The sequence below is a fragment of the Ixodes scapularis genome, unplaced genomic scaffold, assembly GCF_016920785.2.
Source record: "Ixodes scapularis isolate PalLabHiFi unplaced genomic scaffold, ASM1692078v2 PGA_scaffold13__105_contigs__length_92229423, whole genome shotgun sequence".
NCBI lineage: Eukaryota > Metazoa > Arthropoda > Arachnida > Ixodida > Ixodidae > Ixodes > Ixodes scapularis.
This window is the reverse complement of record NW_024609839.1, coordinates 78,618,496-78,632,038: the sequence shown is the minus strand read 5'-3', so window position 1 is coordinate 78,632,038 and position 13,543 is coordinate 78,618,496. Positions and strand designations below refer to the sequence as shown.

The following is a 13,543-nucleotide window of genomic DNA, read 5'->3' as shown; positions in this document are numbered from 1 at the left end:
TTTGGGAAAATATATCTTTAATAAACGGCGTCTGGGGGTCAGATGAGCGTGGGCCTCTGTGGCAGGCACAAGTTGTAGAAAGAGTTCTGGTCCCAGAAGGAGGCTGCCTTCCAGCCGCACCAGCCCTGCAACACGGGGGAATGAGCTTTTTTTTAAAAAGAAATGTTTAGTTTCTGGTCAAATGGCAAATATTAGGTCAACAAAATAGACCTCGACAGCACTTCGCCTGTGAAGTTGCATCTGCCCCTGATACTGCAGTCGTCTGAACTTGCAGGAAATGTTTTCTCCACCCTTAGGAAACGTTAAAACAATCTGCAATGGAGCAAAAACGATGCTCCTTGACACACTATCTAGAGATTAAGAAGTTGCACTTTCGAATCGCAACAGACTGGTACTCCCAAAAATCCCTACACTCAACACAGCACACGTTGCGCTAGGCCATGGAGAGGAGTGGCATGCTTTCGGTTGCCCCGTTAACCGAGTAGCACATCTCGGCACTGCTCAAAAATAATGTCGGCGTCGACTTTACTTTTGGCTCTTGTTGAGATGCAGACCTTCAGCGTCCATAAGGACCTGCCCAAGCTTATCGAAGAGTAGAAGTACGGCCAGCCGCATCCCGTACCTTTCTGGCGGCCTGGCCACCATTCCAGAGTGCAGCACGACCTTACCGGCTCGCAAATCATTTAAGAAGCCTAGAGACATTGAGTAGAGGGAACGGGACGACCGGCCCTGTACACTTCTTTTTAGTGCCATCGTACATAGTCCCACGTTTACCTACGCACAAAATCAGGCCCCCGAAAAATGTTCCCTGGCATCCTATTCGTATTGGTAGGCACCACCTACAGTATTATAAATGTAAGGAAAGTGACACATTCGAAGATGCACGCAACGTGTTTGGTTGCAACGGTATGTCGCGAAGCGGGGTTGGCAAATTGAAACCAAAACGGTGACCAACGGGTTCCAGAGATGCTTTGCACGGCACTACGCCGCTAGGACTGCTTCGATTTTGCAAGAGGCGTGTCAGCAGGAGTTCGGTGGAGCTCCCGCACCGCTTTTCGAGGCAGCCGCGTCGCTCTCGTAATGCCCGCTTTCATGCCACTGCTCTGACGTCGCGCTTCGCCATCTTGCACCAGCTTCTAGTAGAAGCAGCTGACTCGTAGAAAAACCTCGGTTCGCACGACGGGCTTGCACGCTCGATATGTCCTTCGCCTACCTTTGAAATGCTTCAAATGGATACTTGTTGCGACCTGGACACACGCTTGGCGTTTTACGATAGAATTACTGACACCTCGAAAAATTCAGTCTTACGAACAACAACAAAGCGGGGAGAGGCGAGAGAACACACTAGCACCATCTACTGGGTAGTCCTGGATCTACGAATAACTAGACCTTAGGCCCTGCAGTGTTTGCGACGTCAAATCTACGCACCATCTACGTAAAGTGGTCGCACACAACATTGTCAGAATTATTTCGAGGCCGCGGCAGAAGAACGACGCGTAGAAACAGTAAAAGTATATGCGCGGGTCGTAAGCGTTCCGGAACCTGCCTGACATACGGTGCCGGTGCGCTCTCTTACGAGAGAATTAAATGTGCCGGAAAGAACACTCCAATGCAAACGTGTGAAGCGGCCACGCCGGCGATGTTGTCGCCTTGCCTTGTTCTGGATGACTGCCAGGTCCTCCCCTCCGGTGTAGTGGGGGTCCAGGACAAGGTAGTGTGTCTCGCCGGACTTGTCGTTGAACGCCACGCCAAGGATGGTGTGTGCCAGCATGCCGCCACCTGCGGGGAGACACTGGGGGCACTCCGCCGACACACCAGTCGTCTTCCCGCACAAAGCCGGCCGTGTACCACCATGGTCCGCCATTCTCTTTACCGGCTAATGTCTCGGAAAACTTGTTTAAAGTACAGTTACCATATTTACGCGACTGTAGACATTTTAATTATTTTCCTTAGTGAAGAAAGCCTGAACCGTGGGGGTCGACCTACAATTCGGAGAGTAATTCGTCTGCTTCTTGTGCAGGCGTTGCGGTGATGTCACAACTCAGAGTTCTGATTGGCTTTGATTGGAAGGATAGTGGATAGACCTTAATGCTAGATGCCTCAAGGTCTACCCACTATTTTTTTGCGATCGACCAATAATAGCTCGGCATTCTGACATCATTGCAACCCCAATGCAAGAAGCAGACGAACTTGTGCTCCGCATAGTGTTGACTTCCAATCGCCAAATGTGGCGTCTACCGGGTGCGCAGTTGTTTCGATCGTCCGGAAGCAATGTCATTTATTAATAATATTATGTTCGGCTTTTGAGCACTTTTTTTTTAACTTTTGCGGGCGATTTCTGAGACATCCAAACACCACTCCATCTCAAACAAAAGTGGTAGTGTATTTTATTTCGTGACTCAAAAAACGTTGTAACTGAAGTCGCAAAATACTAGACCTAGAGTTTACGAAGAACTACTGTGCCAGATTTATATCCACCATTTCCCCAAAAAGTACATGCACAGGATGCGCCACAATGCGGTCGATTTCTTTGCAGGTTTGATTCCCAGTGCTAAGCTCAAAAACTGAAATGACCCGTACAACGAATCTTTTCATCTGTCCTGCAGAGTTTAACGTAAAGGTATCACACAGTAAAACAAAAGGCGGCAAACTTAAGAAAATGCCGCGTTGTCTGCTATAGAAGCTCGCTCACCGATCATGATTGGTGTTCCGTGATTTTCAAAGTGGGCCAGCAACTCCCGGCTCTTGGTGGGCAGTTCCGATCCCGAGCTCACAAACATGGTCCGAGACTCCACCTGGGAGGACAAAACTTTCTTCATGATACAACGGTCTTTCAATAACCCCCTATCTCAAGTTTATTGTTTTTGCGGTATTCAACTTCGCCGAAATGTCGGTAAAAAGGTTCAATACCACCAGTGCAATTTTAAAATAAAAGCGTCCGTGCCACAAATTCAATTGAGCCCGTTTGAGTTGTCAGAGGGTCTCAGTATATTTACTGGGACAGCGTCTCTACAGAGTCATTCCAAATTTTACCCTATTATTTCTACTTGAGGAACGTGCTTTCGAGAACATCTCATCATTGCGGTCAGAGCAATACACTTAATCGTTAAAAAGTGTGCAAAAATGTTTCGTTGAGCAATTCGCTGAGCAGACGTTTCTAACTAATGCCTACTCTCATTTATGGCAATTTGTGCAAGACATCTTCAAGTTTTCTTTAGAAAATCGGGGTTGGTTTACTCACTCCTACTCGAGCTCGCCCTATGTGGAGCGCAATTTTTTGTCTGCTTCTTTTGCAGGGGGTGTGGTGACATCAGAACACTGAGCTCTGATTGGCTCTGGTTGAAGGATAGTGGGTAGACCTCAAAGGGGCACCGACACCCCAAAGGTCGTATTTTTTTTTAATGTCTAAAACGATGCAAGTTGCAGTCAGACATGCAGAAAAAAACATATTTTCTTTTTGGCGCCCTTTTCTTCTGCTCCTCACCTCCTCGCTTCTTTTGATTTGCGACAACAAATATCATGAAATTTGGAAGCTTTGTAGGCGACATTTCTATAACACTTAATAACGGCAATCGTAAAACATGTTTTTTTAATGCAATTGCGAACGCACTACGGCCCCTCTTTTTGAAATACCAAAAATTGGAGTTTGGTGTGATGTCGCTTCCTGGACTTGTATCCTCCCTCGAAAAACATGGCGGCACTCGACGCATGTAGCAGAGGATGATCGGTGAGAAGGGGAATCGGACGAAGTGGTCTTTTTTAGGTGCCCGACGACCTCTTAGACTTCGAAAAGGAAATCATCAAACGGTCAAAACAACTGGGTTTGGTGTCTGCGTATCGTAGTTTCGGTTGCGACTCCGCCGGGGCAGCCTTTCACGCAGAACCAGCGAAACGTAAAGCGTCGTCTGCTCGCAGCGATAGGCAGCACAGCACGCATGGAGGAAACCGTTTTTTTGTGCCCTTCTCTCCCGCCTCCTCACCTCCTCGCTTCGGGTCACGGCGGCAACGGCGGTTCAGAGCAGAGGCACGAAATAAACTCGACTCACTGCACTGGCGCGGATCGCCCGAGAACTTCAAATTCGGCATTTCGAAATTGTATTTTACTTCACAAATGCTGAATCCCCAAGTTTCAAATTTTGAGGGTAATGTCCAGGCATCGTTTTCAATCGTCTACCCACTATCCTTCATTCAGAACGAATCACAGCTCGTTGTTCTGACATCACCACAACCCCTGCAAAAGGAAGCAGACAAACTTGTGCTCCGCATAGAAATGAGCGTTTCAAAATGACGGGAAACACATTGTCACCGAACACGTCTTTCACTTGGTCCTCAGAATTTCGCTTCCAATTCTTTCTTTTTTTAAGGCCCCATCTTCTGACAGAAGTCCTTCATCGTTAACCTTTTTGGGGTCATGCGACCTCTCACCTCATTGTCTCATAGGATCGCATTATTTTACGCTAAAAATTGTACAATCACTTGGTGGTCGTAAAATAAACCAGTGTTCAACGCAAGAGATAATTTATTGCAGATATAAATGAAAACGTTTTCAGTCAAATCTTAAAACTGCTGGCACAACTTTCGCCAAAAGCAGTGTTCTACAAAGATGATGTTGGGGTTCCTTTTTCAGTGCCCTAGTCAACAGCACTCCTAGATATGCCACGAATTCAACCAGCATGATGTCCTGCCAGATTCGCAGAGGCACTGCTTTTCTCGTGCATATAGCAATTGGTTTTGTTTACGATCTCCATCATCAGATGGCAGTGAAGACTGGCTAAAGTGCTGCATCCTGGATTGAAGAAAGAGAAGTTTCAAAATCGCGGTCCTCAAGCTCCAAGCAATAGCTATGTCCACACAGCTCTCATTTTCGGAGCTATCGGATTAAGTATATGTGGATTTGCCGCAGAAACTTTTGGAGCACCGTTCAGGGTTGCTGGTGTCTTCCCAGCTAAAATCACTGTCACCCGAATCGCAAACATCTGTTCCGCAAAAGGAAGAAAGAAAGAAACTGCAATGATAAATGACGCTTGAAAGTGAAAAAATAGTCATCTTTTACACCATCTTGCATAGGGTTAAAAAATAAAGGAATCGTGCCAACCCTTCCGATGAGAGATGGCACAAGTTAAAATTTTTGCCGCACCCGCAAGAATTGACTGCAAAGCAGGTATGAGACTTCTGAGGAGCCCCAACACCTGAACACAATTGGGTTAAATTTCTTCTGTCGGGTGACATCCAACGCATAACTCCAAAGGGTTCAAATAAAGTAGTATATTATACCAATGAGGGCCCGAGATGCTTCCAAAACAAATATAATCCAGATGAAAATACTGTGCAAAGAAACCAGTATACCACTTCGAATTGCTGTACCAATAAGACGTAAAGGTTTCAAAATCAAACCAAATGGCACTGCTACAGTATATATCATGGTATTGTGGCTGAAAGTATGAATTGAACCATTACTCGCTCAGAACTCTAGAAACTTACGGTACAGCTTCCTCTCAACTGATGCTAAGGCTAATTTAACTTTTCAGCTAGAAAGTTTTTTCTACTAATTCTGCACCGTCCAAGGTTAATACCCACTTGGAACAAACTACTTACCTGTTATGAGAAGTGCGTTTGCGAAATCGTTAAAATGCAATTACTACAATAAGTATGCAGACTTCACAAAACATTGAAAACAAATTAATTAAAAGTTTCGCCTTCCGCGTGAGAGGCATGTGCACAGCAAACGTGAGGCTCCATTTCAATACAGGGCTGTTAATCTCGAATGACTGTACAGGCTTCGGGAAGGGGTCCATGGTTTTCGGTTGACACATCCCAGCAGATGAACCGGTACTCCAAAAGCTTCCGTGGTCCCCACCTCTCCTCCCTCACCAACGTGTGCGAGCCTTTGCACATTGCTACGTATGGCCCCGGGCAAGGGTCCACCGATGCCGCCCAATAGAAAGGGGACCCGCTGCCAGTGGATTGATGGAGGGACTCGTCAAATACGGACAGGAGCTGGTCTTTGCCGAGGAGGTCCCGTTCAGGATGGCCTTCCACCTTTAAGACCGGATTAGTGGCCCGTTCTTCAGTCCAGACGTCCCCAATCTCAGACATTGCTGGACATTGCCAGCGACCGGACGACGCCGTGACGTCGACGTCCACCTCGGTCAACCGCTCCTTGGGTCGACGGCAGTTTGTCTGCATCGTCATCGGCTTGACTGCCAATGCCAGGAAAAGTGAACCAAGATGCAGCGGGCTGCATTGTCGCGGGCTCTCTCGAACTACTGCACATTGTGCAAATAAACAGTTCATTCGAGAGAGACAAGGCTCCCTCATAGTTTCCGTTGGATCTCAGCCCGGTACCTGGACAGAGCCGCCCCTCTACCGGAACAAACACTGCTCGATCCCAACATGCGCAAGCCTTTGTGCATAACCTGAATTTTGCCTTTGAGTTCTGTCAGCTGAGCCGCCGAATCAAGCTGAGACTTACCAAGACTATGATCGATGCCAACATAGAACCGCTAGCTTACACCCAAACCGACTGGTAAAGTCGTCAGAAAGCTTGACTAGAATGAGTGCAGATGACTTCTCTGGACGGGTAGTTCACCAAAGTGACCCACACGGTGGTGGTGTTGGCACGAGCGCATAAATTCCAGTCGAAACACAACCTTTCGCTGCAATTCCGCAAAGCAGGCTTAGGTTCACTGGTTTCGGTAGGGCTGGATGGATAAGTGGACGTCAAATAGACGGCCGTATCCTTTATGTTGCACCGCCTAGCCTTGAAACAAAAAAGCAAAATCCCTCCCTTTGCCCTTCTAAGCCAATTTATCCTTCCCCTCTACATTTTCGGAACCATCACAAGCACTGTGGGACATATACGCCAGGATGTACACAGGCCTTGGAAAAAGCTCCGGGTTTGCCCGACCTGGAGTAGCTTGTTGAGGCAGTAGCCCACTTCCTGGGAGCCAATCCACTGCCGAGAGCCCACAAACGACGCTGGCTTGTCACCCACGTCAACCAGTGCCTGAAACAGTAGAAAAAATTCGCCTGGCTTAGACATTCCGTCAAACATGATGCAGGTGCGACAGCTTACGGTGGGGTTTTGAATGAGCTGTGCTTGCTATCTAAATGATACGCAACGTGACATGCAGTGAAGGAATTGTGAACACATAAAGGACTTAATTCCATTGATGCACCTCTTAGGCGGCATTGCATCGTATTCACTGAAATGCTGCGCCACACATGCAATCCGACAGTGAAATGCCTCTATGCCTAAGAGATTATTCTATTAACAGTCTAACATCGTGGAAGCAAGGCGTCACCATAACAAGCAAGGCCAGGTAGCGAGTTTTGCTCAAGCGTGTAGCTTTTCTTGTGAAACCCAACCCTAAAACACAATCTATGTAAAAAAATAAAAAAAGGCTTCAAAACGAAGTCCAGGATCGTAAAGGGTTTCACACCCCAAAGGAAAACACTATACAGCTCGTCTCCCCCCACAAAGGAGCACAGCGAAGGCTACAGGCTGCTAGCCCCAGTAATGAACAAATTACAAACATGCATGTCAGTGTGCGTGCCGCAGAACCCCGATACGCACACTGATGCGATACACCACGTTGTTTGTAGCCCGTGATTGGATGTTACGAACCGTAGCTTCGGCCATGGTCCGTTGTAGAGGGAGATGATTTTATTGTCGTCACGATTTATTGAAACTCAAGGCATTACGGGCATTTCACAAGAGGTTCAAGAGAAGCAGGGCATGCTGATATAAAACAATTCATGTGCTGTCTTAATCCTAGGGATTAATGTCGTAATCCTAGGGATTAAGTCGCGATGCACAGGATGTGCAGCGTGTTTGGAGCTTAATAATTTATTCAGTTTTGAAAGGTGACGCATAATAATATGCCAATTCTTCGCTTTACGGCTTCGGTGTAAAATTTCTTGCTAGAATGTGCTCATACAAAATATTAGTGTCGATTACCGAAAGAATAGGTGGGAGACTATACCCAAAGAGGGTTTGATCTGGCTTGCAGCTGGCATTCGTCCTGCCTGCACACCTTACGAACGACCGCTCGCTACAATGGCCCTGGTGGTAAAACCACGAGCCGATAGCACCGATCGGTCACTCAATGCGTAACAATTAGTACCGACAATGGGCTCGTTCGATTTACCCGACCTCCTGCACCAGCTGCAATCGGTACGCACCGCTGCATTCGATTTACAAGTGCAGCCTATCCGAAAACAGAACCGGAAGAACCTTGCCCTGCACTTTTCTGCACCGCGCTACACCTTTTTGCATAGAAGCAGGCAGATGTAGGCTGGTGCAGGCACATCGAACGAGCCCATTGTTTGCAAGGTATGTAAGCTCATGCAGTGCTTAGACAAATCAATGGTGAGACCAGGAGGAGTTCCTCGGCTGCCATTGAAGGCACACGGGAGTTCCTTGAGGTCAAAAGGTTTGAGAACCCCAGGGGCCTCCAACTCGTCAAACAGGAAGTTGGAGCCAAAAGTTGAGAGTGCACCCATTGGACTTCAGTGACAAAAGTGCAGCGTCATCGTTGTGAGAGTCCAGTTGGCGCACTCCGTAAACTTGGGGCCCCAAGGTTTGACGAGTCTAGGGCTCCTGCTCCAAGCGTCGGCTGCCGGTCGTCTACGGCTCGGCAGCGCAAGCCACTTTTGGGCGGTGCCTCACCTGCTGGATCTCGCGGTGCGTGGGCACGGGGCAGTCCGTGTACCCTTGCAGCCGGAACCAGGACACGATGGTCTGCAGGGACCGGTAGGCGCAGCCCCAGCCGTTGTCGTCCATCCGGTCCTGCAGGTAGTGCCGGTACGCATACTGGCCACGCACAAGGCGCACCTCCGTGCCTGCAAGGAGGAAACGCACCGTTGAGGGCTCTCCAAACAAGCCACAACAAATGACCCTCCCCCTTCAAAAAAAAAATAGAAAGTATGCACGCTTTTTGAAGAACGTTAAATTTCCGGCACGCGCTTACATTCTCAGTTGGGACATCAACCATGTAAGCAGCGTGGTTTTCCTCTTCACCACCTGCCGTCGTCGCTCTAGTTTTCAGGAGATTGGGACCGACGACAACGGTGGAGCTCTCGATGACAGCCAGTGGAGCGTGCGAGTAGCTCTCCGGGCCCACGTGACGAGCACACTCCGAGCCACAATCCAAGGATGGAAGCGAAGGGTAGCTCTCCCCACGCAAAAAATAATGCCTCAAAGCAAACCGGAGGAAAACCTCCACTTCCAGTACAGCAAATCCAGTGTATAGCATGTGCTGTGTCCCGTTTGGAGGGCGCTTTGGATGATGGGCCCACCACCTTTGCAGCCCGCCACCTTCGCAGCACCGCAATTTCGAGAATCGAAATTGCAATGCTGCCCCCCTTCTTTCCCCCCCCCCCCCCCCCCCCCCCAATCCTCTACCACTTCCTATACAAATTTGAATGACACCACTATGTTGCGTGACAGTGCGATGCCGCACTGCAACTACCCTGCAAAATTTAGTGGAGGAACAAATGCCACGTGACACTACGACGTTGCGCGACACGCGGTCAGACCGACGCGAGCGAGAAAGCCAAATGGAGGGATCCCGTACGAAGCTTTAAAACACTACGCTTTTTGTGCAGCCGGCAAAATCGGATGCCTTCGGCAGTATCGACGCGTCCGGAGACTCCGGAGCGGGTGAGGCCAATATCGCCTAGAAGACAAGGCCCATACACAACGTCATCGTCAGTGAATCCCTGACCCCCCCCCAAGCGGCAAACACGCCCAAACTCGACACCAAGACGGGCACGGTTCAAGGTTTTATTTCTCAATTATGATTGTGCACGTCTCGGTGTCGCGGTCGTTGTGAGACACTGCACGACGCGCTGGCGGCGAGGCTGACGCGAGCTAGGCGGCGCTGCGTGGATACGCTAGTGACGACGATGGGGGGCGAGGGGTGGGGTGGCGAAGGGGGGTGGGGGGGGGCGGGCCTTGTTTTCTAGATGGTATTGGTGAAAGCAAAGTGCGCGCGCGGCGAGCGGGGGATGCCTTACCTCCGGGCGGAGGTGTGAGTCCGACGTGGGTGTTGCGGAGGTACGGCTCGGCGGCCAGGTCTTCGGGAAAGGCGTAGACGTTGGCCCGCCGGAACAGGGGCCGGTCCGCGGGCAGCAGCAGCAGCCGGTGCAGCTCCCGCCGGCACCTCACTGCGACGGGAGCGACGGCGTGAGGAACCGCCGCCTGCGTGACCCTGGGAAGCTTCCCCGGCTGTTTGATGTTCTCTTCACTGCGACCACAAACGGCTTTTGGCCTTAGCAGTGTGTGTAGTATAAAAAGTTAAAAAATAAAAATAAAGCGAAACATTGTAAAAATGAGAAAATGAGCGGAAGTAGGACAGACCAAAGGCATGTCGTTATAGTGCTAATGGGCCTCTTCTAGATGTTACGAGGGAACAATGTAGGTTTAATACCCAACTTGCACGGCCAATACAGCAGGTCCCTTTGCAGTCAGTGAATCGAACCGCACCCTTAGGTAGCGAGCACAAGCCACGTGCGGAAGATGTGAATTGATTCGCCACAGAAAGTAAAGGTCCCTTAGCTAAAGGTACCTTTATGATTGCGTGAATGCGGTGTTAGTTGCTCTTATCACGGTTATAAAGAAGCTGTAAAGGCATCCTCGGGGACGCGACGATGACGTTCTACTGGTAAAGAAGGGAGGAAAACCCGGTATGCTTTTGGTGATTGTAAAATGAAATGTCATTAAGAAGTAAAGGTGCATCAAATTCCAGCCATTACCTACTTTATGCAAACAAATCACGTCTCACATTAGCCTCCTTTTGTGCGGAGGTACGAGACCAAGCGGGTGAAAGGAGTACTGCAACGAAATTCTAGCATCTATTTTGTTCTCTAAGTGTCAACCACGTTCTGGCCACGCCACAAGGACATAAATTTTTTTTGTTTGAAAAAACATTGAAGCTTTATTTAGAACGAATAAACAAATGACCAGATTGCACTTAGTGGATGTTTCTTAATGTCGTAACGTCAAACGTTCCATAAAAGCAGCGCCGCCATGCGAAAGTACTGCACCAATCTCCAAGCGTGCAAAGGCTGGCAAACTTGGCCGCACCGAATTTTTCTTCTCTCTTGCACCTATTTAACTGTTGCGGGGAGCGGGGAGAGGGGAGTTAGAGGCGAAGGAGATTAGTGTCCTTTATGGCACTTAAATAAAGGACACTAATTGAATTAATGTCATATTCATCCTTTCACTTTGTCATTCATTAATTTCATTTCATTAATGTCATATTCATCCCCCCCCCCCCCAAAATCTTCCATTTTGCTGTGACCTCCTCTCCCCCTCCCCCTCACACAGTATTTTGTCATAGGTGCCCCCCCCCCCCCCCCCCCCCCCCCCCCCGAAACAAAATTCTGACTACGCGCCTGTTTCACATGTTGGTAACCAAGTACGGCCGAGTCGAGGAGGAAAGCAGATGCGAGTTTTCGTCTTTTTTTGTGCAAAACTGGAGGCAATAGAATGAAAACAGATTCCCACTCCGGGGTCTATAAACATTGAAGATTAATGTGGGTCATTTGGAAAAGGCTGGAAAATCATTTCATGGTCCCTTTAACCCGCAACAACCTTCCCCTATAACACATTCTATGTCAAGATAAGCTTACGGTGTTTGTGCCAGGCAGCCAAAATTATGGTAAACGCAAGAACCTCTTGGATTAGCTCGTACGGGATACGACGAGGGTCTTCCCTTTAACCGAACGGCCCGAGGCAACGAGAGACAAAAGGGCAGTCACCCAGGTCATCATCCGAGACTCCTCCGGGGTAGACGACGGTCGTCCAGTGGCCGCACTCCGCCGGGAGGAAGTGGAATGCCTCGGGGGCACACGCATGCTCCGCCTGCAGGCAGACGACGCAGAGGCACCTCGTGCAGAGACTTTTTTAATTGCAACCGCCCTCTCGGTCCTGATAGTAGCGCCGTTACCCAGGGTCGCTGACGGCGGGCCGAGGCCGGCAGAGAGGCCCTTGGGTTGTCCCACCTCTGGCAGCCTACCTTCAGCAGTGCTTGGGCGTCTCGTGAGCCTAGCATCCCGAGCAGACGCCCTACAGCTCTCGTTTTGTCGCCAACTATAGCTGCTATGCGTCTGAACTGCCGTTCGCACGTACAGTACGGCGCCGAGTGCTACAGATGTAGTGCTGACTTTGTGCTGTATCGGTAGTGTATCAGCGCTCCTCTGTACATACCCTGGCCGTTTCCTGTTTGCACGCACGATGCAGCACTAGGGTAGCACCGGGTCAGCGCCATCACTAGTGTCGATACGGTGCCACCTTTGCGCCACGCAGCATTTGTAAATCAGCCTTAAAACTGCCGTCAATAGTTTTACCGTTCCGAGCCAGTGCGACCTACCATAATATCCCAAGAGATAGCCCACCTAAAATTTATAGCAAATCGGGTGAAAATAAGGAGCGGGCTAACTTTCGGTGTACGATCAATAAAAGTTGGAAAAATACTTTTTTTAGGTTATATCTTCCTGACAAACTCAATGCAGCGAGAGACAATGAAGCAAAGACGACTTAGTTCCCAGTCAGCAATGTTCACTTCAGCAATGTTCTCCAACTGCTGAGCATCACTGAAAACTAGTGAAGCAGTCCATTTCTGGGAGAGTTGGGGCACATGGGTAGCACTGTGGTGCACTAAAGTTATCACTCATTCAACGGGCGCAAAGCTGTGGGTGTGAACACGTGCCCACGCAGTTTTTCTCTTTTTTATCATTTGTGTTTTCGCACCGCCAATTTGTCGTCTGCCGTGCTAGTAGTAACTTTAGTGCACTGCTATGTATGCTTCCCACATGCTCCAAATCTTCCTAAAATTTACCAACTTAGTGGTTTTCAATGACCCTTGGCAAGCTTCTAATTGAAACCATATTTCGTTTAATTAATTTTTCTCACGGGGCCCAAGGGCACTACAGAGAGAGTGGGCACTATAACATAAACATAAAAGTATATAAAAAAAGATATCAAAAGGCAAAAATACAAAATTAGTACGAAACACCATTTAACAAATTAATAATTGCAATTCTAAAATCAATGGTGTTGGTAAGGCGGGAAGACGATAATCAATGGAAGTTTGGGGTAAGAAGGAGGCATATGTGCTGCAATGGGGGATTCTAACCTTTAGTTGATGATTAGTACATGATGATACGTAAGATGGTTCTGGAAATGGTGCTTGGCGAAGTGTTGAATTAGAGCGATCAATTTTGTGACACAAACATAGGCGAGTAATATTTTTTTTTCTCACTCCTTAAGAAGCTAATCAACAAATTTTTGTCAATTATTTTATTATTGTAACGATCTGCTCCCTATCTTGCCGCGCGCAGCTGGCCAAGTAGGCAGCGCGGCCGTAGCCTAATGGTTATCGTGCTTGCCTCCCGCGCGAAGAGCCAGGGTTCGATTCCTGGAAACGACGAGTCTTTTATTTATTCTTTCAAGTTCGAGAACTTTCTCGTCTGATTGAGTTCAGAATGTTCTACGAACCAAAAGTTCTACGCCGAATGTTCCAGAAATCCACGAAGG

At 48.6% G+C, this 13,543-nt stretch overlaps 1 protein-coding gene across 1 annotated transcript in view; it reads right to left on the bottom strand.

Annotated features, from left to right (window-relative positions):
* The window catches only part of LOC8034219 (ufm1-specific protease 2), a 29,464-nt gene continuing 15,921 nt past the window's right edge, over nt 1-13,543 (bottom strand). Inside the window, exons 7-13 of the mRNA XM_029984362.4 lie at nt 11,767-11,869; nt 10,021-10,170; nt 8,672-8,844; nt 6,908-7,006; nt 2,693-2,795; nt 1,655-1,779; nt 1-125 (exon numbers count right to left, since the gene is read on the bottom strand). Coding sequence (XP_029840222.2) covers nt 39-125; nt 1,655-1,779; nt 2,693-2,795; nt 6,908-7,006; nt 8,672-8,844; nt 10,021-10,170; nt 11,767-11,869 — 840 coding nt within the window. The 3' untranslated portion in view covers nt 1-38. The remainder of the gene's footprint in view (nt 126-1,654; nt 1,780-2,692; nt 2,796-6,907; nt 7,007-8,671; nt 8,845-10,020; nt 10,171-11,766; nt 11,870-13,543) is intronic.